The 26,873-nt window shown below is 41.9% G+C and overlaps 1 protein-coding gene across 4 annotated transcripts; it reads right to left on the bottom strand.

The window, feature by feature from the left end:
- Window positions 1-393: 393 nt before the first annotated feature.
- Window positions 394-12,825, bottom strand: HUS1 (HUS1 checkpoint clamp component). 4 transcript variants are annotated; one of them, XM_005205589.5, is made up of 8 exons: window positions 12,642-12,796; window positions 11,711-11,838; window positions 11,434-11,610; window positions 9,678-9,785; window positions 8,618-8,692; window positions 4,544-4,643; window positions 2,684-2,803; window positions 394-640 (listed from the first exon to the last, which is right to left on the bottom strand). In XM_005205589.5, the coding sequence occupies exons 1-8, from the start codon at window positions 12,691-12,693 to the stop codon at window positions 558-560; spliced, it is 843 nt and encodes a 280-aa protein (XP_005205646.1). In that variant the 5' UTR covers window positions 12,694-12,796; the 3' UTR covers window positions 394-557.
- Window positions 12,826-26,873: the final 14,048 nt, after the last annotated feature.

Genomic DNA, 26,873 nt, shown 5'->3' with positions numbered 1-26,873 from the left:
GCCCATGCATCCTCCTGATGGCAACAGAAGAGCCAACTAAAATCTTCATGGGCATCACGATGAGATCATATGTGCTGTACCCAGACCCCCCGGGACCCTCTACAGGATGGAGGTGGCAAGAGGGCCAACCTCGCCTTCTTGGGCTCCAAGTACACAGAAACCTAATTGCTTCAAGTCTGTTCCCATAACAATATGCTGAGCTTGAACAATGCCTCGAGGGAAAGTGCTAGGCTTGGCAAACATTATTTTTTTGCCAATTTTGATTACTACACCAATTCAAACTACAGGAAGATTTTCACGACTTCAGTTAGAAAAGTTTAAAGTCTGAATAAATAAATTTTAACTTTTCTTTCAACATCGTCAAAGCAAAACAAAGCAGACAGAACAAAGAAGTAATATGAAGAAATGTTTATGCAACTGTGTTTCATTAACTCATTAATTCAATTTCTATTGAAAATATCATAGAAGGAAAAAAGTAAAAAAAAAAAGAAAAAAACAGGGTTCCACTGCTGTGGGTCCAACCAAGGTCCCTGAGCTCCCAAGCCCACAAGGCAGGGCTATGACAAAGCTGGGATGAAATACTGCAGGGAAACGTCTTCATGGAGCAGGTCAAAGTGAACAATCTTGTTCTTCACAATATCTAAGGAGAAAGGAAATCCTTTACTGTAGAGACCCATTCTGCACATACACTCTCACCCCTAAGCATTGCAGCAGCTTCTCCCCCAAGCCTCTCCTGGAGCACCCAGGCCTCTCCCAAGGTGACCAGTCTCCACCATCCCAACTGATGCTAAACAAAGGGACTGGCTCAGGCCAGCTCATTTTCCACCAAGGAAGAGGCCGAGGTCTCTGGGGCAAAAGCCACAGGGCAAACTTCCCGGAAACCACATGTACCCAAGTCAACATCCTTCTAGGAAAAAGCAGCTTCTCACCAGTGAGTCCCCAGCATGTGCTGAGAAAAGGCGAGTACGTAGGGTCTTTTTTCTTTTTTTTAATATAAATTTATTTATTTTAATTGCACATAGGGTCTTACTAGAGAGCAGGAGGCAGTTTGCAAGGGCAGCCATCATGCAGCCTAGGATGAGCAATGAGGCACTGGGTCTAAGACCCAAAGCAGAAGCCAACCAAGAGGACGAGGTGTTGCCACAGCATGAAAGCAGCACAGCTGCCAGGGCCATATCACTGAGAGCAGAAGTTACAGGGGCAGTGGGGCACACCACGCCCAAGGAAAGCTAGCTGAAGCCAGATCAAGCCAGGTGGCAGAAGAAAGGCAGACAAAGAGCACACGGCAGGCTGCTGAGACCAATCCCAAGAGAATGGCAAGTCGGGAAGGGACACAAGGGACCAGCAGGACACTCATCAGGAGAGGTGCTGGACTCACAGGTGGCAGTGGAGACCGAGGGTGCTGGGGAAAGCGCTCCCACCCCTGCCCAGAGATGGGAAGTGGGCAAGCCTGGAGGATGCTGTCACAAAGCCAGAAACACTGGCACAAAAGGTTTGGGGTAAGAAAGAAACAAATTCGATTCTGGCTGTCATAATCTTCTGGTCCCCCTCCCTGCACCGGCAGCTAGGGCCACAACCCCCACTCCCTACACTTCCCCTACGCAGACAGGAGGAGTCCCACAATGGGGCCATCACCCAGACTCAATGGCCCAAGCCAGAGCTCTGAAGAGGCATCTGCACTGGGCCAGGTCCCCAAGGAGCCCTGTGCACGCAGACAGTTTGAGAAGCACCGACTTAACCTGGGAGGACCTCGTGCTGAAGCAGTGCACCCCCATTCTCAGCCTTAGGGGCGCCCACACCATAACTTCTTCAGATGCAGTGCAGGCAGCCCCTGGCCCCTGCCCCACAACTCAGCAGCTCTCACTGCTCCTTCCCTATCGTGGATTTCTGCACTCCTCCTTCTATGTACACCATCAGTGCAGTCCTCATGCACTAATGCCACTCCTTTCCAGTGGTCTCTCCTCCTTCACTGGAGAACCTTTGGGAATCTCCTACTCGTTCTCTACAGAGCTGACTATCTGACAATTATTAGGTATCCTATATTCCTGGGTCACCCTTCTCAGCTCTGTTCACTGGTGGCTGAGTGTTCAGACTTGGAATTCACAAATAAAGAGGTGTCACCGCCAACCAAGGCCAGTTTTCTTTCAATTGCTGTGATCTCAAAAGCAAGCAAACAGACATAGCCTTGAAAAAGTCTCAGCAAGTGAGTCTCCTCATCTGTAATCAAGGACTGAAGGGTGAAAAAACATGTGAAAAAGAGAAAGACAAGGCCAACCGGAATTAAGAGCGCCAATAAAAGCCACTATTAAAAGTCAGCAGGCAGCACAGATGACAAGACAAAGGACAACTGGAACAGGTCAGGCTGACACAGGAAAGAAAGAAATGCTTTGAGATGGAAACTTAAATCCAAGCCCAATGGAGACAGAGACCCTGCACACATAAGCTTAGAGTAACACAGCAAGATGGGCAAGGCGCCTCTGCCCATACGCAGCTTCTCTGTGGATGCAGACTCATGTATGACACCAGGTGAGGCAGTCCAGACCCATCTGCCAGGGACTACTCAGAACACTGGAGTCCACCAGTGAGCGAGCTGTCTCTGCATTTAGAGACTGTACACAATGCCTAAGACTACAGTTGATTACAGTGCTTGAAATATGAGAAACAAATCAAACGGCAAACTTACTGCAAGTGGCCTTTGTAGGGTTTACTTGTTGTCCAGCAAGGAACTGCAGGAGCTTCCTAATGTCTATGTGCACTTCAGCCATTTGTTCCAAGTTCCTATCTTGAGAAGCATTTTCGGAAGCTAAAATGATAGGAACATTTTAAGATGCAATTATCTTCCAGTGAAACAGGGAAGTGAGAGATTGCACGATGACTGTTTACATAAATAAATGGTTTACTTGACCACTGACTTGAGAACCTACAGAAACACTGCATAATATAAATGTGACCACTCACCAAGCAAGCATTTACTAAGTATTGACTCTTTGAAATACTGTGCTATGGGAATTCCCTGGCAGTCCCGTGGTTAGGACTCAATGCTTTCACTGTTGACAGTCGGGGAACTAAGATCCCAAATGGCCTACGGTAGGGCCAAAACACCATCCTCAAAACAAGACCATATACAGCTAAATCAAGCCCTCTCATTATAAAGTGGAATGAAAGGGAAGAAAACGTCCTTTCTACTCTGGGAAGGTATCAAAGACCCTCTTTGTAATTTACTAAAATAAACAAAATGAGCAACACAAAAACAAGTCACTTCATATAACTACTGTCAAAACTTTATTAACGTGGATTTCACTTTGCTCCAAGGCACGCTCTTCACTATAAAGTAAAATTCTCTTGCAATGTTAAGTTACAATGTGTCTCTAATAAACAAACTGGTAGTAAGTAATTTTAATTCTAAAAGTGGAAAGAGTCTTATTAGACCTACTTCAGAACACACGGGTGACTAAATGGTTTTCACAGAGTGAGTACCTTCCCAGGGCCTCTTGCGTCGTTCCCTGTTGGACCTCCCTCCCACAGCCTGCCCACCACTGTGAGCTCTGCAGCAGACGACTCTAATCCCTGAGCCAATCTACTCAACCAACCCAATGTCCATTCCAGCACTGTTTACGACAGCCAAGACACGGAAGCAACCTAAATGTCTAACAACAGAGGAGTGGATAAAGATGTGGTATGTTATTCAGCCATAAAAAACAATGAAATAATGTCATCTGTAGTAACATGGATGGACCTAGAGATCATCAAACGAAGTCAGAGAAAGACAAATACCATATGATATCCTTGTATGTGGAATCTAAAACACTGATACAAATGAGCTTATTTACAAAACAGAAACAGACTCACAGATTTAGAAAACAAACTTATGGTTATTGAAGAGTACAGGTGAAGGGGAAGGATAAATTAGAAGTTTAGGATCAATGTGTGTGTGTGTGTGTGTGTGTATATATATACCACTATATATAAAATAAACAGTAAGGACCTATTATACAAAACAGGGAACTATACTCAAGAGTCTGTAATAACTGATATGGGAAAAGAATCTGAAAAAGAATAGAAACATATATATGTATAACTGAATCACTGTGCCATACACCTGAAACCAACACAACATTGTAAGTCAACTATACTTGAATAATTAAAAAAAAAAAAATTACTTTTTTAATACACACACAAAAAAGCAGGAGAAAATAAAAAGTATCATCTACATTTGACTCCACCCAGGTAAGAAACTGTAGTTTTTGGTAGAAGGCACAGCAAGTGAAGAGCTAGAAGGGCTCTTGGACGTTGTTGAGCCCAAGCCTAGGTTTTGCAGATGAGGAACGAGGAAGCCCTCAGGCCCACACTCCAGCTTCTCACGTCCAGGAGGTTCACCTTCCCACCACAGTGCAGTAACAAGTGACTCAACTCCATTATGTGTTCCCTTCCTAAGCCTGAAACAGTCACCCGAAGTTCAATTCTTTTCCATCTAGAGACCTCAGTATGGTTTGTCATCTGAACAATTTATCACATGCAAAATATAACGTACCAGGAAACTTACCTAATGGAGGATTTCCAAGATCTTTAAAGTGAGTTGTAACACACACTAGCTCAGTTTCTATTTTCAAGTTCAATTCTCCATTTAGGTTTGCTTCAATAATCTGCAAATTGAGTATTTTACAGTCTTAAGAAAAGCAAAAGGGAAAAAAAAAGTGGACATCAGCTTCCAACAAACCAGGTGACAAAATATTCCCACAAATCCCAGGACACTTCAGACAGCACCAAACCCCACGTGGCATCAGCCATAGAGAGAAGACAAGGCCTGAGCACAGGGACTTAAAAAATCTCCAGAGAGCAGCCCCTCGACGTGCAGAGCGCAGTAGGAAGCTCTGAAAACAGGTGAGGCTGGGGAGGCCTTGCCAGCAGCTCTGACAGTGCAGACATTGTGCAACTCCTATAAAACAGAGCAAGGAGAACCAGAAGAGAATGTGAAGCGATAAGCTCGCTAACTGCCTTATTTCTACAAATGGACCAAACTATCTGTTACAACTCAACATAACCAGAAAGGCTTCAGAATATTAGGAGAATATAACCATTTATATAAAGAATAATCTCAGACATTGGGAAGTGAGATTTCCAAATTCAGAAAGACCCAGAGATGCCATCAGGTGTCTGGACTCCACCAAGCTGTGGCGCCCTGTGGCTGCCGTGTTTTCTGCACTCAGACAGAGGGCAACTGGGCTTGGTGACTGATCGCTGTGGCCCCTTCCCACCCCAACAGTGCCCATGACTTCCCTCAGGATCAGAGGGGCTCTTTCATTTTGCACTCTGCCCTACACCAACCAACAGGGTCTCTAAACTACACAAAATCTAGAAATGAAGTTCAGAGAAAGAAACAGGTACCTTGATATGGCTTAAGATTTTGGCCATTTGCCCAGAGCACACTACATTTCGCCTTTTGATATCAATATCTGGCCACCTCTAAAGTCTGGCAGGTCTTTGGAAAGCCCATGCAGCAGTGTGCAAGTCAACATTTTGTTTAACCAACAATACAAAACTGCCACCGAGCCACTGCAGATAAAGGTGGTCGCTTCACTAGGAGCCACTGCAGAGGTACAGCAAGAGGGAAGAAGCCCCAGGACGAGTGAGGACACCCTGTTCCACAGGGCTTGGCCACAACTAAATCTCAGATTTACTTAGGAGTACCACTTAGTATTTTTCATTCTTGCTCCTTAAAAGTAGTGAACTCTATTTCTCATTTGAGCAACAAAACAAAAAAGATGTCTTCAACTTACTAAGGCTTTGACTTTATATAGGAAACAGTCTCCAAACATCCTTGTTGCATCATCTAGTATGCGTACCTCTGAATGGGAAGAATTCATCAAGCTTATCCTCTCACTTCCCAGAAATACATGGTGTTTCTAAGCCCACTCTATTATCTGGAAAAAATACCTGCCTAAAAAGAAATACGTAAAACAATCCTTGTGCATATTCTGGACTTGTGAATATACAGTGTACAGGGTCTCTGTAAGGCTAACACATAACACAGATCCATCTGTTTCAAATAAGCACACACTTAGTATCTACCTGTAAAGTTCACTGCTTTTGAAAAACAAGTTTTATAAAGACTTATTCAGGAAAGCAGCTTACAATGTCCTAGATTCACTCCAGACTTAAACACCTTTTTATGCTTTCTTCAAATTCCTAAAATCTGAGTAGTCAAATGCTAGATCCATCTCTCCAAGCACAGTGCCTGGTGCGGGGCAGCACTCAAACAAAATTTACTGGAGGAATTCACCAGTGACCCTCCAAACACTGCTCACAGTGTTTATTTTGTGAGTGTTATCTATAGTATTACCCATATCAACATACTCTGCTCTTAAGGGCGTGGATGAGATCTGACTTCTTTCAGAGATATCCTTAATGATAACAACCAACCATTCATGGAATAGTGATGAGACACACTGGGAATCTAACATAAATTATCTCAACTGATAAAAAGTAACAGAGCCCCTGTGACTGTTATGCTGGATAACACTTTCCACCAGGGTGCACCACTTAGTGGGGGTCAGGGGTGGCTCCAAGGACTCAGCTCTGCCAGCATATCATGATGCCTCCTGCCCCAAATCTGCTTCTATGAAGCCGAGACAACATGTAAGGTGTAACACAGCACTGCTCTGACCATGGAACACCACCACAAACAGCATCGCCGTGTGCTCGTCAGAAATCAGTCCTAGACCCCACTGCCGACTTCCTGAACTAGAACTTGCATTCTGTCTGAAGGGGATCCCAATGCTTAAAACCTGATGGAGACTCTTGGCAGTCAATGCCTGCTTCTTCTGCTCTTACCCGAGTCACAAGCACGACCCACCCCCATTGGCCACGTCTCTCACTAAAGGAAGTAAGCAAGGTGTCTCAACAAGGGCTGCTGGGCCTCTGACTGGTGGAGATGTTTTCAATATGTTGAGTCCTACTCATTTTCCTTGATTCTCTCACCTGTCATCTTCAGACACAGAATTCTGGTTACTCAAGTTAATATTGTTATGCCCTTGGCTACTCCAATTTTCCATATGCTTGATCACTTTCCATTTAGTATTTCACAGTGCAGTAGCCACTGCACAAAATCCTTGTTTTTAAACATTCCAGGGAAGAGAAAAACACCTCTGATGATTTTTTTTTTAATTTCTGATGATTTAATCTAAGCTACTTTGACAACTCATTTCCACTGGACACAAAGAACAAATAACCGGGTCCTTGAATTAACTGCCCTGCCTTTTCTCTCCTGGGCCTCTCAAGGGCTCCAGGATATCCCCAAAAGAAGCCTCCAGCCTGACAACTGGATCAACATCAGGACAGGCACAGGAGAACACTCATGTCTGCACGGCACACGCTACTTCATGGGAAGTCATTGTAAATTAAAGTGAAATCTACAGAGTAAGTCATGAAAGGAAATTACTCTCAAGGGAGCACAACTGCAGAAATAAAACAGTCCGTAAACATTTTCTAGGCTTCAGAAAACTTTGGTAATGCCAAAGATCTCCTGAAGCTAAATTTCATTCCAGGTATGTGCGCTAACACCTATTATCTGCCTGCTGAGTGGCAACCCCACAGTGAGTGGCTGTCATGCAGAGATGATTAAGACAGTTTCCCTTTTTAAGAAGCGGCCAGTTCAGGAGTGGTTTCCAGATGTTAGCAGACAACTTATCACACAGCAGTGAACAGAGCAGCTTGGCAGAGGAGGGGCTTACATTCACGACAGTGGGAATGTCTGGAATTTCCATGAACAGTGAGAAGGGCTAAGTGCTTTCCAGGGGACGATGGGAAAGAAACAGCCAAGCGTGAAATGGTAGAGACAGGCTTGGAGAGCACCAGTACTGTGGGGATGGACAAAGGTCCAGAGCAGTTCTGCCGGCAGGGGACAGCCGTGTGGCAGGTAATCAGTCTGCAGACGCTAAAAAGCAAAAGTTTCATCAGGTGAACAGTCGTGTCTAAACACACAGGGAAATAATCAAATGAGTTTCGGGGGTGACTGAAGAATTCAGGAGAACCTCAGGAGTGAAGGACAATTGTTCACAACTTCCCATCACTGTCACATTCAGTGTTTCACTGACACTGAGGGTAAACATCAACAATGTAAACAGGGAAGTAAACACGCCCCTCTACCTGGCCTAAGAGCTGCTTCCGGGAAGAGGAATGTGTCCTGGGGGAATCCTTGTCTGGGACTCATAGAGACATTTGGCAAGTAGATACGACATTCCACGCACTGCCACCATCAGGTGATCATAAAAAAAATATGTACACTATCGGATAAAATACATAATATGCTGTCCAAAACATATGGAAAGAAAGTTAGAACCATTGAATGTATTGTTAACATACTGTAAATATCATAAATATGAGAGACTAGGCCAAATATCAGAGAGGAGAGTTGAGAAGATCCAGAGCAGGTTTCACCTGTAAAACCGTAGGCTATCAACAACAAGCCAAGCCCCCAGAGCCGGGAGCTGAGGGACACCCCACGCAGACACTACATGATGAATGGAGGGCATCAAGTCCCCACCAGACAAGGCTCCTCCGAGGACATGCAGCCAAAACTGCACACTTGGGAGCTCTTTTCAAAGAAGTCAGAACTTACAAGGTGATTGCTGATGTTTTTCATCTTCTCCACAACGCTCTTCATAGTCTTCAGGACTGGTAAATAAATACTAACCTACAAAGCAAATGAGAAAGATCAGTAGTATTAAAATATTAACACAGTCAAGTATTGACAAGCGCTCATTACCTATGTTTGGAATGTGTGTTGCTCTGCAATCTTATTTTTAAATTGCCTGAATAAAGTTCTTTCTTAAAAATATAAAAAAGAAAAATAATTCTAGAGCTTCACTCACACCTGCCTTCGGTGACCTCGGCGTCCATGTCCATGTGGCCATTCTCTCATTCCAGGTCTGTAGCCCTGCTGCTCAGATGCCCCCACACACCCAAGGGGAGTAAAAATCAGCAGCAGTGGAGGCCATCCTCCAAGGGGTTCACACCCAGACCTGGGGGCAGGTTCCTACTCTGTGTAAAAACACTGGGGGGCAGACTCTGTACCAATGCCCAGACTGGGTTACAACAGTGCTGGGTACAATGCTGGCTTTTTCTCAGCAGAGACATCTACTAAAAGCCAAGTAAAAATTCCATATGCTACTTCATGGTCTCTTCTTCAATAAATTACGAACAAGAGGCAAAGGACCCTTTGTCATCATCTTTCTTTCCAGTGGCTCTGGGATTCCTGTCAGGAGAACTAAAGCAGCCTCTCCTTCTGGCTATTACACACACCTTGGACATACTCCTAACAAGACATAGGAAAAAACCACGTTCTATGAAACCCAAATTGGTGCCTAGGGCCATTACTTCCCACAGATGCACAGGTCATCCAAAATGCTACTTCAGTTTTACTTATGCGCCATTACAGGGCAAGACTTTCTCTCTCCTAATTGTAAAGAGTGTGGCCTTATATATAACACTACTTTAAGATGATTGATGCAAACAACTAAATGAAAACATTCCAATTTTTTGTTCCTGGGCTATCTTTTAAATATGATTATCTCTTTTCAGGTACTATATAACTTTCAAATAAAACCTACAGCAAGACTTTAAAGTCAGAGAATCCAAATCACACCATTTAAGACGTGGTGACGCCGGGCATCACTCACGTCAGCATCTGGGACCGTCGGCTCTTGTAAGTCCTTCCATAGTTTTCTAGGAATAACTTTCACAGGGATGTCATGTGTCACAACACGACTACTGCTTGACACGGATAACTGCCAAGAGAAGAATTAAAACACATCAGTACTTAAAAAATAAAGAACTGAAAGACAAAAAATGTTGATACCAAACCTAAGTGTTCTCAATTCAGTCACCAACGTCCATTCAACAAGTATTAACAGAGCTTAGAAATAGGAAGTTAAAGAAGCAAGTGATTAGGACGGTGGAGGAGTAGGACATGGAGCTCACTCCTCCCACAAACACATCAAAAACATATCTAGACATGGAATGATTCTCACAGAACATCTACTGAAACATGGCAGAAGACCTCAGGCTTCAGAAAGGACAAGAAAATCTTCATGTAACAACAACAAAAAAGAACCAGAAAGGAATCAGGATGGGGCCTGCACCCCAGGGAGAGAGAGCTATGAAAGAAGAAAGGTTCCCACACCCTGAATGTCCTCTCACAGGAAGGCAGGGAGACCAGCAGGGACAGAGGGTGAGCTGTGGAGCCTTGGAGGAGAGTCCAGTTAAGCAGTTTACAGAAGGCAGAATGAAGACAGCCCTGCACAGACCGGTGATGCCACTTTCCCCACACTCCCAGCCTCAGATACACGTCCAACCGTGTGGGCAGAAGCTGTGTGCTGATGCTCAAGCTTCCGAGATCAGACCTAAAGAGAGGACTGGAGGAGGCTGCCAGAAACAGCCTTGAGATGCTAGGAGTTTGAGATTAGTGGATGGAAACCATTACATATAGAATGGATAAACAACAAGGTCCTACTGCATAGCACAGGGAACTATATTCAATATCTGAGATAAACCAGAATGGAAAAGAATATTAAAATAAGAATGCTTATATACGTACAACTCAATCACTTTGCTGTAAGGCATAAATTAACAATGCAACACTGTAAAACAACTACAGTTCCATTAAAAAATACAGTTGAGATATCCTCCTCCATAAAGAGCATTAAACTGAATATAATACTCACAGAAAAAATAAAGTACACAGAACGGATAAAGGAGAGGTTGCCAGGATAAGGGAAGGAAGCAGCATTGGTGCTGGGCAATAGAGGAAGAAAAGGCTTTAACAAGTGAGAAGAACACAGACTCCAAGTAGAAGACCCAACCTCACCAAAGCCTGGGAGTTGGGAACAAATGGGACACACCTGGAGACCCACTCAGGGCAGATAAGTGGCTCTTCAGTGGGTTGAGCCACACTTGAAGGGCTCTGGACAGCACATGAGAAATGTCAACCTCATTCTCATGTGCGGTAAATGTGTTCTGAAGAGACCCATGCATTAAATTCAGCTGGGAGTAGGGTGGAAGAGAAATGCATTCCTTGAACACTAAAGGTCATTTAAAGGTGTTAGCAGCAGAAGTGAGGGGATAGGGAGGGACACACAAACACTTCAAAGGCAAAAATGGTTTTTAGACTAGATGACAATACCACTAAAAGAAATGGATATGCAGATCTGAGAAGAAAGATGCAGAAGTGTTATTTCATAGGAAGACCAGCATCCTTGCTGATTATGAGATTACAATGCTATTTAAATATGAGGAGGACCCAATTCCAATGAAAAAACAGTGATGTACCAATCTCTCATTTTAATAAAACCAATTAGCTTCTCCTGTAGAAAGCCAAGGCTTATATAACTACTTCTAATTCCTGGGAAGTTTCAGAAATGGTAGCTTCCTACTCACCAGCTCTATAGAAACTGTAAGGCAGGGAAAGTGTTTATTAGTCAGCTTAATTTTCAAAGCTCTGGCATTCTGGGCGGTTTTCAAGGCTCGAGATAAATTTTCCGATGTGAGCTCTAAATAAATCTCATTGTTTTCTGCGGAGACACCTTCCATTTGAAATTCGCTGAAGAAGTTCTCCTAAAGGAAGGAAAAGGAGGGGGGACATCTGTGCCCTTTCCAGTGGAATTCGGCGTGGGGGAGGGGGCGGGCTGCAGGTCTCTCAGGAGCCTCCACTCACCTGTTCCAGCTCACACCACATGCTCACCCCTCCATTGGCCACTCTGTCAGAGAGGATGAAGTTCAATTTATCCGGGCTGATGCGCAGAGTGCAGGTTTTGGCAAGCTTGGCTATCATGTTACTAACTCCTATAGCAAAGTAAGTAAGTTAAGTGTAGTCGCTCAGTCGTGCCCAACTCTTTGCAACCTCATGGACTGCAGCCCACCAGGCTCCTGGGTCCATGAGATTTTCCAGGCAAGGATACTGTAGTGGTTTGACATTTCCTTCTCCAGGGGATCTTCCCAACCCAGGGATCGAACCTGGGTCTCCTGCACTGCAGGCAGATTCCTTACCGACTGAGCTACAAGGGAAGCCCCCTATAGCAAAAGGTTCCAGTAAAGAATTAACTGAGAAGTACGTTGCGTATCCAAAACACCAATTTAGCGCAGAATTACCAGTTGCGCACAGTGAGCGTCCCAGTGGGAAAATCAAGGTTTCCACTCCTACCTACCGGGAGGCTTTTAATGCCGCTGGGGTCAAGCCAGCCTCCCAACAACCTGGAATAAGGAAACCGAGACTCGGAGCTTAACTGGCGCCTACTGGCCGCTTTCTTCCCTCCCACGTCCACTCGGGGCCGCCGAGTGCTGCAGGGGTCGAGGCAAGGACAGACACGGCTGGGGCAGGGGGACCACGGAGCCTTGGCTGTGAAGGGCGGTCTGCGCCAGATAAAGTTGTCCTGAAGCCACTGGCCGGGTTAAGAACAGCCACGCGAAAGGAATCAAAATTCAGAAACAACCCTCGGCACCTGCGCCCGCGTCAACTCCTGCTGGCCAGCCTGTGCAGCGCGCCAGCCTCTTCGCGGGGCCCGGCCGCGCGCATCGCTCCGTACAGGCCTCCCGCCCTGCCCTCTGCCGTCCTCCCCGCCGCCAGGGTTGACGCGGCCTCTACTCACGCGTGAAGTGGTTTAGACAGGCGGTATCCACGATCTTGGCCCGAAACTTCATGGCTGGACGTGGCAAGGGCCGGGAGCCCGTCCGCACCGGACTCGGGAGAGTCCAGCCTATAGCCCGCGGGAAACGCCACCGCAGTACTGGGTTCAGCCCACTTGGGCCTGAGACGCGCCTGCGGACGGTAGGCAGGCTTTCCGCTGGCGCGCTCGGGATGACGCGAACTCTGCCGGAAGTGCTGGGATTCTAAGCCGCAGGTGCCGGAAGTGCCTCTGAGTTTTCACCGGTTGAGCTCTGTGTTTACGTATTTCCAATTCTGTTTTAGACCATAGGAAATAAAATCAGTCTTGTTAGGTAGGTCGAATAGGAAAAAGGAGTCCAGAATGGCGGTGGCTAAAAGACAAGGAAGGGAAAAGCCCGCAAAAATAGAACAAAGGAAGGTTCGAGGACCGGAGTGAGGACTTAAGGTAGAACAAAAAGCACTCCTGGCTAGCCCAGTTTACATAGGGAAGTTCCCAGGGGAAGGAAAAAACCTATATAAAGAGGCGCCAAAGGGCCGGGGGGGAGGGTCTCTCCCGCGCGCGCGTGCTCGCTGTCTTTCTATTCGCGTCTTTTGGGTGGGCATGCCCTCACGCCTTGAGGATATATTTTCCTTTTATTTTCTAAATAAAACTGAGCTGTAACACTGATCTGTCAGAGCTATAACATGGTCGAGCTGAGAGCTACAACACGGTCTGAGAGCTGTGGCACGCTTTAACGTCCGTCGCTGCAAATTTTTGTTGTGACGAGACAGAACCAAGGAGATTACACTCCCCTGACAAGTCTCTTATTTATAGTGATAACTTATTTCTTAAATACACACTGCTCTTGTGGTAGGGGAGCTTTAGAACCTCCCACGGCTCAGACGTTCACACTGGTACCTCAGCACTGTAGCACCACGTTGGATTATGCTTTGAAATTTGCTTAAACTGTGCTAAACACGGGATGTTTAAACAACACTAAAAAAGATGTAAAACTTGAGAGTTGTGAGTTTTATCTGGGGCAAAATGAGGACTGCAGCCCGGGAGGCAGCATCTCAGATAGTCTCAGATAGCTCTGAGAGACTACTCCAAAGCGGCAGTGGGGGAAAGTCTATATATAAGGTTTTGGTGAAGGGGGAGTTCAATACCATGAAGCACACATTTTACAAAAGGTTTTTGTTAGTCATGAGGATCTGATAGCTCTAGATATGAGGAGCTACAAGGACTGAGATCATAAAATCTGTTCCTAAAAACATCCAACCATCTAAAGACCTATCCCACCAGATTCCCTGGAGCACAGACTGCCTCACTCCACCCTGAACTCCCTCAGGGGTTGTTGAAGGTCAACAGCCATAGCAGCATGGGGTTCAAGCTCAAAAGGCAGATGGCAAACACCTTTGTTTTTCAGTCCTTGGCAATGCTCTTGGTAAGTGCCAATTTGTAGTTGACAACACTGATAGTAATTCTGTAGTTTTTATTCAAAACGAACTTCACCAGAGCCTGTTAAAGTCTCCTAGCATAAATGATACAAATGATGTAGCAGAATTTTGAAAAACAAAACGAGAAAAACAGAATAATTGTCTCCAAACTGATTTTTCAGAGACAAGATAGTCCATATTAAGAATGTTTTATTTTTATGTGCTTTGCAAATAGAAACCTACAACTTTGTTTTTACCTTGACATATAGAATCAAGATATAAAAATAAAAACAGATTATTTTAAAAAGCACAAAATATAAAAACTGCAAGCAGTTCTGCCTGTTTTAAGACTATAACATGAAGGTAGGCTCCAATCTACATTGTTACAAGTATTTCCCAAACCAAATGTGATTAATGTCACATTTAAATTTTTTACTAAAAAATCATGCTTTTTTTTTTTTTAACCTCATAGGTTAATTTAAAAATAGATAAATCATTAAATGAGGTGTTGCTGTGGATGTGCTATGTGCTTAGTAGCTCAGTAGTGTCTGACTCTGTGGCACCATGGACCTGCCAGGCAAGAATACTGGAGTGGGTTGCCATGCCTGCCTCCAACGGGCATGATTGGGCATAATTCCCAACCCAGGGATCGAACCCAGGTCTGTCTGCATTGCAGGTGGATTCTCTACCTACTGAGCCACCAGGGAAGCCCGTGGAAATCATGAATTATGATTAAATACGAAGTAAACTTTGTAATAGGCTTCGCAGGAGGTACTAGTAGGAAAGAATCTGCCAGCCAATGCAGGAGGTGTGACAGGTGCAGGTTGGATCTCTGGGTGGGGAAGATCTCCTGGAGGAGGAAATGGCAACCCACTCCAGTGTTCTTGCCTGGAGAATCCCATGGACAGAGGAGACTGGTGGGCTAGAGTCCATAGGGTTGCAAAGAATGGGACACGACTTAGGACATAGACTCACAAACTCTGTAAACAATATTTTATAATATACTGATACTTCAACATACTTAATTTTTTTGCCATTAAAAAGACTTTTTTAGGCATAATAGCATCAGTGGTGTTGGATGTTGCGGGGAAAATTGTCTAAGCATGGATGACTGAGTTTTGTTCAAGAGGAAAAAAATTAAAGCTCTTTGGCAATATTAACCTCCTGAAACAAAGATTTTTATTTTAAACTTCCTAAGATATATGATTATACATTCTACACAGGTAAGGGCCCAAATAATATAGGGAATTCTGACCCAACAAATATAAAATTAAGCTGCAATGATCTTTTCCTGAAAGATAATAGGAATTGTGTTTTCTTGCAGTTTCCTTAAATAGGTTTAAGAAATTAATAATTCAATAATTTCAATATTGATAAATATAGACACTACATCCCTATATTCTTCCAACAATTTGAAGGCAGGAATGAGGTCACTAGAGCTCTCTAGAAGCCTGTGTTCTACTGAGTATTCTTTTTTTTTTTTTTTAATATATACCATACTTATCTGTTTCAAATAGAGTTAGCACATAACCACATGTAACAATATTGCTGTTTTTCAGTTATTATATATTTAAGGGTCCAAAATATATTCACAAAATATTGCTGTTTGTGAATGTCAACCAGTTTTTAATTTATATTCTATCAGAAACATACCACTCTGGTCATACATGCTAAATGTGTTCTGAAAATAACCAAAGATGACAATTCACAAGCAGAGTCTCACCCCCATATAGAAATTCTAATTGCCCTGAAAACCTGTAGGTTAAGTTCTCAACCTTTGAAAGTGAGCAAAAATGTTCCAGAGCAGTCACTGTAGCCATGTATTTGGGCTTTGTATTTAAACATTGTTTTGTATATTTATACATATTTATAGCATTAGATTTGAGACCTAAAGGTGGCCACACATTAGTCAGCTAAGTCCCATATCAAAAACAAAATGAAAAAGGAAGAGATTTTGTGATTCGAATAGCACAGACTTCAGAAACTGAATGCTCAGACATAACTCCTACATTTTTCTTTAAGAGATCATCACCATGTTTATGGCTTTCAGGCAGTAGTCTATATATCAGTGTGTTATTAATCAAAGAGTGCAGTCCCTACCATGAACTTGGATCAGATACCATAAGCATTAACTTTGCCTTTCCCCCAAAGAATCATTTTATTTTGAAGTATTAGGCAGTTAAGGCACATTTTAACAAAAACTTATCATATACTCAGCTTAAAAATGGAAGTTCCACCTAGTTACAATAATATATATATACTTAAGTAATGTGTCATTTACCAGTTAGGCAAAACATCTGTATCTTGAGGATAAAGTCACTTTTGAAAAGTGATTCTTTATTTTCTTATTCAAAAAGAAACATTGTGTAAAAAATATTAAAGAATTATATTTGTAAGAATAACCTCCAGGTACCATGTTGGCAGAGGTCCAACAGATTATATAGGTCTGGAAATTAGGAAAATAGACTTCCCTGGAGCTCTGGGTTCTTACCCAGTGTTTCTGAGTAGGAATCATGAAGAAGGACATTAGAGTAACTTCATGATTTTTAGAAATTTCCTTCCAAGATACATGGATCCTTGGGAGGAATCAAACCTTAAACCCCACTCAGCTACCATCTTAAACTTGTAGTTTCCATCCTCAAAGGAATAGGACTTGGGGAAGAATGGAAAAGGAGAATGTACTGAGTATTCTAATGCAATGCACATTTGTTGCAGGAAGGGGGTCCCTTCCAGCAACAAAGAAACTGAGATGCAGAAAAGTTAAATAATTTGCCTAAAGTCAAGAGGAACTTAAGTGGTAGATCTTCCCAAAAGGTAGCTGTCATTAGTCAATTCTCCAGAATCAAGATGATCTCCAATTTTTGGATTTCTGCCTCTGAAAGTGAACTTGCTCAGTCATGTCCAACTCTTTGTGACCCCATTGACTGTAGCCCGACCAGGCTCCTCTGTCCATGGGGATTTTCCAGGCAAGGATACTGGAGTGGGTTGCCATTTCCTTAACTCTAAATGCTCAATGAAGCTATTCCTGAACTTGGAATGTCCTCGTAGTATCCTCTTGGCCCACTTAAATCCTACCTAACTCGCCCCTTCTCTGAATATTTGTATCTTCCCTAAACAGCATAGTTCAACCTCAAATTGTAAACTAGTTATATTTAGCACATACTGTTTCTTTTCCATGCATCAGTCGTATCTCACCATAGTATTTCTCCAAATCTATAACTAAAATTCAGCAAATTTAGATTAATGAGAAAAAAATATACTAGTTGGGAAGTTGGCACATATAGTTAGGAAGTACATTTATACTTGTAAAGTATACTTGTAAAGTACAATAAGTATACTTATTGAAAAGTGCAGAAAGAGAAGTAGGGAAACGTGGGTTGAATATGTCCCTCAAAAATTCATCTGCTGAGGTCCTAACTCCCCCAGCATACATCAGGATGTAATGTTACTTGCAGGTAAGGTCTTTACTCAAGTAATCAAGTTAAAAAGAGCTCATTAGTATTAGCCTTAATCCATATGGCTGGTTTTGTTAGGAAAAGGGAAAATCTGGAGGCAACCTCACACACAGAATGCCATACAAAGATGAAGACAGAAATTGGGGTGATGCTTCTACAGGCCAAGGAGTGCCAAAGCTGAGTGGCATGGAACCTGTCCTCTCTCACAGCTTTCTGAAGGCATCAATCCTCTTGGCACCTTGATCTCCAACTTCTAGCTTTTAGAACTGTGAGACTATAAATTTCTGTTCTTTAAGTCCCCAGTTTGTGATGCTTTGTTATGGTAACGTTAGCAAAGTAATACAGGAAATAAGGGAAGAAGGTGTTGGATAAATCACACAGTGAGATGTCACATTTAAAAACTGTTAGGGGAGGACTTCTCTGGTGGCTCAGTGGTAAAGAATCCACCTGTCAATGCAGAAGACACGGGTTCAATCCCTAATCGGGGAAGATTTCACATGCCATGGAGCAACTAAGCCTGTGTGCCACAAGAGAAGCCACTGCAATGCGAAGGCCACGCACTGCAACTAGAGAGTAGCCCCCACTTGCCACAATTGGAGAAAAACCCACACGGCAGTGAAGACCCAGCACGGCCAAAAATAAATAAAAATTTGTATTGAAAGAAAACTGTTAGGGGAGTGAACAGGGACACCTATTTATTAAGGCCCAATAAAGCCTTGCTTCCCTGGTGGCTCAGATGGTAAAGAATCTGCCTGCAATGAAGGAGAGCCAGGTTCAATCCCTGGATTGGGACGATTCCCTGGAAAGGGGATTGGCTTCTCACTCCAGTACGCTTGCCTGGAAAAGTCCGTGGACAGAGGAGGCTGGCAAGCTACATAGAGTCCATGGGGTCGGAAAGAGTCAGACACGACTGAGTGATTAACACTTGAAAAAAAAACAACCTGTTAGGAAAGTGTAGTCTACTATAACAAAGGATGACAACACTTGTTACTGATTTTCTTGGGAGCCAGGAGGGTAGGGAATGTGTACAACACAATTGGCTTAAAGTACAATAATTAATTGAAGGCTTTTTCACGGGATTGCTTTCAGGTGTTTTAAATCTGTCTTTCACTGTGCATATTTTTAACCCAGTTTTTAAAGAGAAACCTGTATGTTAAATATTTGATGAATGTGTTACAGATTTGGCGTTATGACATTAATGGGTCCCACCACTTCATGGCAAATAGATGGGGAAAAAGTAGAAATGGTGGCAGATTTTATTTTCTTGGGCTCCAAATTCACTGCAGACAGTGACTGCAGCCGTGAAATTAAAAGACACTTGCTCCTTGGAAGAAAAGCCATGACAAACCTAGACAGAGTATTAAAAAGCAGAGACATTACTTTGCTGACAAAGGTCCGTATAGTCAAAGCTATGAATTTTCCAGTAGTCATGAGAGTTGGATCATAAAGAAGGCTGAGCACCAAAGAATTGATGCTTTCTAACTGTGGTGCTAGAGAAGACTCTTGAGAGTCCCTTGGACAGTAAGGAAATCAAACCAGTCAATTATAAAGGAAATCAATCCTAAATATTCATTGGAAGGACTGATGCTGAAGCTCCAATACTTTGGCCACCTGATGTGAAGAGCCAACTCACTGGAAAAGACCCTGATGCTGGGAAAGACTGAGGGCAAGAGGAGAAGGGAGCAACAGAGAATGAAAGGGCTGGATGGCATCATGGACTCAATGGACATGAGTCTGAGCAAATTCTAGGAGGTAGGAAAGGTAAGGAGGAGGTAAGGACAGGGAAGTCTGGCTGCAGTCCATGGGGTCACAGTCAGACACAACAACTGAGCGACTGAAAAACAACAAAGCATGTGAGTTTTCTGGGTCATGTTTTTATGGGAAAGGCAATGTGTGCTCAATGTTGTTCTTACAACTTCTATTGATGCTGTCAGTAGTATCAGTTCACAGAAAGATTTATTTTTAAAACTGAGGCTCCATTATTACATAGTACTCTTATTTCCCCCCATTAGAACTTGGTAGACCAGGGACTTTTATATATCCAGGGGCTTTTATTTACTCTGTCATATAATCGTGTTTCAAATCCATCCACAGCCCTAAGCTTTTACTCAATGTCTGCTCCTGACAAAATATTTTCCATCTCCCCAATTTGTAGCAAACCATATACAAATAAAACTGAAAGTATGTTTTAGCTTTATAATAGTATCTTTTTTCTTAAGAAAATTATACCATAGCCTTCCTAAAGCCTTTTATACAGAAATAATACCAATAACCGTATTTGATAACAAATAAGAAAATGAAGACACTGGTCAGAAGATACTGACAATTTCAGAAAAAAATATATTGAAATATGTGTCATGAACAAAGGAAGCTCTTGTCCTTTGCTTTCAACTTTCAATGGACTCAGTTTTCAAAATAAATAGGAAAAAACTGCCTTGCCATATATTGCTCCAGAATTATTTATAAATTGCATACCCTGTTCTTCAAATTCCAAGTATTTCAAACGAAAGGACATGTTTCAGATAATAGCTATACTTCACATAGCTTGGTACTGGGTACCCCAAAGGATTTGATTTCTATTATGAACACATTAATAATACACACAAAGGACATTATTTCCTCTGAAGTCTTCAAAGTACCCAACAATTATTAATTTACTACTATCATATAACAAGAAACAAAACTTTTAAAATTAGAACTGCCTAAAATTAGTGGTGCACCTCAATATGCCAACAAATTTGGAAAACTCAGCAGTGGCCACAGGACTGGAAAAGGTCAGTTTTCATTCCAATCCCAAAGAAGGCAATGCCAAAGAATGCTCAAACTACCACACAATTGCACTCATCTCACACGCTAGTAAAGTAATGCTCAAAATTCTCCAAGCCAGGCTTCAGCAATATGTGAACTGTGAACTTCCAGATGTTCAAGCTGGTTTTAGAAAAGGCAGAGGAACCAGAGACCAAATTGCCAACAACCGCTGGATCATCGAAAAAGCAAGAGAGTTCCAAAAAAACATCTGTTTCTGTTTTATTGACTATGCCAAAGCCTTTGACTGTGTGGATCACAATAAACTGTGGAAAATTCTTCAAGAGATGGGAATACCAGAGCACCTGACCTGCCTCTTGAGAAACCTGTATGCAGATCAGGAAGCAACAGTTAGAACTGGACATGGAACAACAGACTGGTTCCAAATAGGAAAAGGAGTTCGTCAAGGCTGTATATTGTAACCCTGCTTATTTAACTTCTATGCAGAGTACATCATGAGAAACGCTGGGCTGGAAGAAGCACAAGCTGGAATCAAGATTGCCAGGAGAAATATCAGTAACCTCAGATATGCAGATGACACCACCCTTATGGCAGAAAGTGAAGAGGTAAAAAGCCTCTTGATGAAAGTGAAAGAGGAGAGTGAAAAAGTTGGCTTAAAGCTCAACATTCAGAAAACAGATCATGGCATCTGGTCCCATCACTTCATGGGAAATAAATGGGGAAACACTGGCTGACTTTATTTTTGGGGGCTCCAAATCACTGTGGATGGTGATTGCAGCCATGAAATTAAAAGATGCTTACTCTTTGGAAGGAAAGTTATGACCAACCTAGATAGCATATTCAAAAGCAGAGACATTACTTTGCCAACAAAGGTCCGTCTAGTCAAGCCTATGGTTTTTCCAGTGGTCATGTATGGATGTGAGAGTTGGACTGTGAAGAAAGCTGAGTGAGGAAGAATTGATGCTTTTGAACTGTGGTGTTGGAGAAGACTCTTGAGAGTCCTTTGGACTGCAAGGAGATCCAACCAGTCCATTCTAAAGGAGATCAGTCCTGGGTGTTCTTTGGAAGGACTGATGCTAAAACTGAAACTCCAGTACTTTGGCCCCCTCATGCAAAGAGTTGACTCATTGGAAAAGACTCTGATGCTGGGAGGGATTGGGGGCAGGAGGAGAAGGGGACGACAGAAGATGAGATGGCTGGATGGCATCATCGACTCGATGGATGTGAGTCTGAGTGAACTCCGGGATGGACAGGGAGGCCTGGCGTGCTGTGACTCATGGGGTCGCAAAGAGTTTGACATGACTGAGCGACTGAACTGAACTGAACTGAAAATTAGTGGTTACTTATGGTCTGAAAAGGTAGTTCAAAGTGCCACTGGCTTTTCATCCAGCTGAGGCACGGAGCTCACCTTTTACTCCACAAGAAAATTCTCCCAACTTTCCAACTACATATTTTTCTCTTCTTTCTCCTTTTCTTATTCCTATCACTTATTTGATTTGGCTTTTCCTTCAGCTGGCTTGTGACACCCATTCAAAACTAGAGATTCCTCTGATATGTTCCCTCTTTTGCCACTTCCAATCACAAAACAGAAAACAAATCAAATGCTTCTCTGAAATAGCTCTTTAAGGAAAAAAATGGATATTTTTCATTATTAAACTCTGCAGTAAAGATTGTAGCATGTTGTCTGCAAACATTTATCAACACTGTCTGTATCTTAATTCCCAAGGTATAAACTTTTGCAAGGCAAGCTATGTTTAATTATAAAATACTTTAGACTCATAAAAAGTTAAAAAGCCAAAAAAAAACACTCATGTACTTACTATCCAACTTAACAATTTGGTTTTCAAAAAAATGCTGACATAGTTTTAAAATTTAAGCGTCTTTTGTGTAAGTTTTACTGTTTATATTATTGCTCATTTTCATTTTGTTTTTAAAGCTATAGCTTGTAAGTATACTTATGTGCTGTTGCTTTAAAACACTATTTTTAATGTACCTTAATGGTATATTGTTGTCGTTTAGTCACTCAGTCACATTTAACTCTTTTATGACCCTATGGCCTATATCCTGCCAGGTTCCTCTGTCCATAGGATTTTCTGGGATCAGTGGAGTAGGTTGCCATTTTCTCCTCAGAGTATCTTCCTGACCCAGGGATCCAACCCGCGTCTCCTGCACTGCAAGAGGATTCTTTACCACTGAGCCATCATGGAAGCCCCAAAGGTACATTACAAACTGTATTACAAATTTCTAGATGGAAGTTACCTTTATTAAACCTCAAGAAACTGGGAAATACTCCATATGTCAGTGTATATATTTAGCAAGAAAAACAAATCTGTAGCTTTCATTAACATTCTCCAAAGAATCTCTGACTCTATCTTCACAAAACAAATGAACACTGAGCTAAAAGAAAACATAACTTTATAAAAAAAACTGGATAAAACCTGAAATAAGATACCCCTGACCTAATTTTTCCCATTATGAAAGCAGATTCCCCCACCCCACACAGAATAATAAATGTTTATTACTTAAAAGAAAACCTTAATTTAACATAAAGGTCATTTTGCTATGATAAGAATATTATGGATATATATTATAAAAAGAACAACATAGTAAGTTTCTGAATTTTTTCTTCCCATAGGTAAAATCTTTCCAACCTCACAGTATAGTATACTTAATACTTGATAGTGTCTGGTAGTATAAATTTGTGATTCATGATGGTAAATATATCTGATGTAGCAAGCTCTGCATGAACTACTGGGACTTGGTTAAAATTTGTTATACACAGTGTATTGATACCCTGGCCGTTCAGTACTATAGCAATTAAGGATCCAAAAAGTATTTATTTTGAAAGATGAAAATGAAAAAGTCTTGCTTAAGGACAAAATAAATGGCAGTTAAAATATTTATTTCAAAATAAATAAGTGTTTAAACTTATTTTTTATAAAATGAAAAAGGAATTCAGATTTTCTTCTTTAATTTAGAGTAAAAATCAACCATCAAAAAAAGGCATAGAGGGTACACTTTTGGTAAGAAAATAAAAATAATGGAACATTTCAGCGAGTTACATAAAATGTTTCAGTTGTAGAGTAGTAACCTAGGTAATACAGACATAATAAGCTACAGTTCCTCTTAGTCCTCAACACACATCTGCTACCCTTTGTTACAGCAAAAAGCAAAATTATGGTGTCAGAAATTCACCCAATGAAACTGTCCTCACACACTGCTACTTGTTTATACTTAGGAAATAACAGAAGTAGAAAAAGTAGCAATGATAGAAAAAGAGAAAAATGAGACTCAAGTCATAAATGTAAAACATACCCAGTATGAAACCTGGACACTACAATCAGTAGAGATGTTCAAATTCCAAATGCTTTCCTCACTCTTACTTTTCTGTAAAGTGCTCTAATCTCCAGCTGCTTCTGCTGTTGAATGTGAGATCCTTGAGGGTAGCAGGTCCTATCTATTCTCCTCAACACTGTACATGCAGTGCCCTGCACCGTGCCTGACACAAGGGAGAAACTCAATAAACACCATTCATGAAAACAAATACAAGAAAAGCCCGTGATCTGGGGACTGGGATGGGAGGTAGGAGTGGGGAATAGAAAACAGAACAAATAAAAGTGAAATAACACTTGTAAGAAGTCACACTGTCATATCAGAATAAATTTAAGTAGAATGATACAGAGATTTTTATTTAATACTTATTAAAGCTTCCCATTTTCGCATTTGAAAAGACCCTGATGCTGGAAAAGATTGAAGGCGGGAGAAGGGGATGACAGAGGATGAGATGTTTGGATGGAATCACCGACTCAATGGACATGAGTTTGAATAAGTTCCAGGAGCTGGTGATGGACAGGGCTGGGGTACTGCAGTCCATGGGGTCGCAAAGAGTCAGACATGACCAAACAACTGAACTGAACTGAAGGTTTCCCTGGTGGCTCAGACGGTAAAGAATCTGCCTGCAATGCAGGAGACCCAGATTCAACCCGTGGGTCAGGAAGATCTCCTGGAGGAGGGCACAGCAACCCACTCCAGTATTTTTGCCTGGAAAACCCCATGGACAGAGGAGTCTGGTGGCCTATAGTCCATGGAGTCGCAAAGAGTTGGATAAAACTGCAACTAACACTTTCTTTTCAAGGCTTCACTTAGCCTTAAATTCCAAAACAATTCCTAACAGTTTAATAGTAGCACTGAAGAATACTTTTCAGAAGCTCTTTAACTTGCTATTATTTTGTAAAAACAAACAAAAAAACTTTGGAAAAGTATAATGAACTCATTCAGGCAAAAAGATACATGCATTAAAAAAATTCTGTAGGAACATGCGGTTTTCTCTGAGAACTGGAAAGCCTGATGCAAAAAGATGGGAACTTTTCTTTTTTACTATATATGCTTTTGTACTGTGTAAATGTTATTTTTTATAATTAATATGTATATTTTATAATAAAATACATTACAAGAAAATGTCTAATTTTAAGTATTTTTAAAAGTCAAGAAGAAATTTAGAAATTACAATCTCCTGAGAATATATTGATGATTGATAATATTGGTTAATACGGTACTTCCTATTCTCCTTACTAAAATATGGAAGTACTGAAACAGACAGAAAATGAGATATACATTAATGTGATCCAAAGCAGGAAAATAATATTCATACTTAAGAAACAAAAAATTCCAAAAGCTAAATCTGCAAAGATCTAAGAAAAAGAAATGCAAAAAAGCAAAATGCCTGACTGAGGAGGCCTTACAAATAGCTGTGAAAAGAAAGGAAGCGAAAAGCAAAGGAGAAAAGGAAAGCTATACCCATTTGAACGCAGAATTCAAAAGAATAGCAAGGAGAGATAAGAAAGCCTTCCTCAGCGTTCAATGCAAAGAAATAGAGGAAAACAATAGAATGGGAAACACTAGAGATCTCTTCAAGAAAATTAGAGATACCAAGGGAACATTTCATGCAAAGATGGGCTCAATAAAGGACAGAAATGGTAGGGACCTAACAGAAGCACAACATATTAAGAAGAGGTGGCAAGAATACACAGAACTATACAAAAAAGATCTTCATGACCCAGATAATCACGATGGTGTGATCTCTCACCTAGAGCCAGACATCCAGGAATGTGAAGTCAAGTGGGCCTTAGGAAGCATCACTACGAACAAAACTAGTGGAGGTGATGGAATTCAAGTTGAGCTATTTCAAATCCTGAAAGATGCTGTGAAAGTGCTGCACTCAATATGCCAGCAAATTTGTAAAACTCAGCAGTGGCCACAAGACTGGAAAAGGTCAGTTTTCATTCCAATCCCAAAGAAAGGCAATGCCAAAGAATGCTCAAACTACCGCACAATTGCACTCATCTCACACGCTAGTACAGTGATGCTCAAAGTTCTCCAAGCCAGGCTTCAGCAATATGTGAACTGTAGATTTCCAGAGGTTCAAGCTGGTTTTATAAAAGGTGGAGGAACCAGAGACCAAATTGCCAACATCCGCTGGATCATCAAAAAAGCAAGAGTTCAAGAAAAACATCTATTTCTGTTTTATTGACTATGCCAAAGACTTTGACTGTGTGGATCACAATAAACTGCAGAAAATTCTGAAAGAGATGGGCCTAACAGACCACCTGACCTGCCTCTTGAGAAACCTGCATGCAGGTCAGGAAGCAACAGTTAGAACTGGACATGGAACAATAGACTGGTTCCAAATAGGAAAAGGAGTACGTCAAGGCTGTATATTGTTATCCTGATTATTTAACTTATATGCAGAGTACATCATAAGACACGTTGGGCTGGAGGAAGCACAAGCTGGAATCAAGATTGCTGGGAGAAATATCAATAACCTCAGACATGGAGATGACACCATCCTTATGGCAGAAAGTGAAGAACTAAAAAGCCTCTTGATGAAAGTGAAAGAGGGGAGTGAAAAAGTTGGCTTAAAGCTCAGCATTCAGAAAACTAAGATCATGGCATCCGGTCCCATCACTTCATGGGAAATAGATGGGGAAACAGTGGCTGACTTTATTTTTCTGGGCTCCAAAATCACTGCAGATGGTGATTGCAGCCATGAAATTAAAAGATGCTTACTCTCTGGAAGTAAAGTTATGACTAACCTAGATAGCATATTAAAAAGCAGAGACATTACTTTGCCAACAAAGGTACGTATAAAAAAAAAAAAGGTACATATAGTCAAGGCTATGGTTTTTCTGTGGTCATGTATGGATGCGAGAGTTGGACTATAAAGAAAGCTGAGTGCTGAAGAATTGATGCTTCTGAACTGTGGTGTTGGAGAAGACTCTTGAGAGCCCCTTGTACTGCAAGGAGATCCAACCAGTCCATCCTAAAGGAGATCAGTCCTGAGTGTTCATTGGAAGGACTGATATTGAAGCTGAAACTCCAATACTTTGGCCACCTGATGCGAAGAGCTGACTCATCTGAAAAGACCCTGATGCTGGGCAAGATTGTGGGCAGGAGGAGAAGGGGATGACAAAAGATGAGATGGTTGGATGGCATCACTGACTCAATGGACATAGGTTAGGGTGGACTCCAGGAGTTTGTGATGGACAGTGAGGCCTGGCATGCTGCGGTTCATGGGTTGC

This window comes from Bos taurus, chromosome 4, assembly GCF_002263795.3.
Source record: "Bos taurus isolate L1 Dominette 01449 registration number 42190680 breed Hereford chromosome 4, ARS-UCD2.0, whole genome shotgun sequence".
Taxonomy (NCBI): domain Eukaryota; kingdom Metazoa; phylum Chordata; class Mammalia; order Artiodactyla; family Bovidae; genus Bos; species Bos taurus.
Note: the sequence above shows the minus strand (reverse complement) of the source record. Positions and strands in the feature narration are given on the sequence as shown.

Excerpts from the sequence above, each read along its gene's own strand:
- HUS1 (XM_005205589.5), bottom strand. The coding sequence starts at position 12,693 with ATGAAGTTTCGGGCCAAGATCGTGGATACCGCCTGTCTAAACCACTTC. Across the intron at positions 11,611-11,710 it reads TGTGGTGTGAGCTGGAACAG|GAGAACTTCTTCAGCGAATT; the intron begins GTGAGTGGAGGC and ends TCCTTCCTTTAG. Across the intron at positions 9,786-11,433 it reads TTACAGTTTCTATAGAGCTG|TTATCCGTGTCAAGCAGTAG; the intron begins GTGAGTAGGAAG and ends TTCTCTTGGCAG.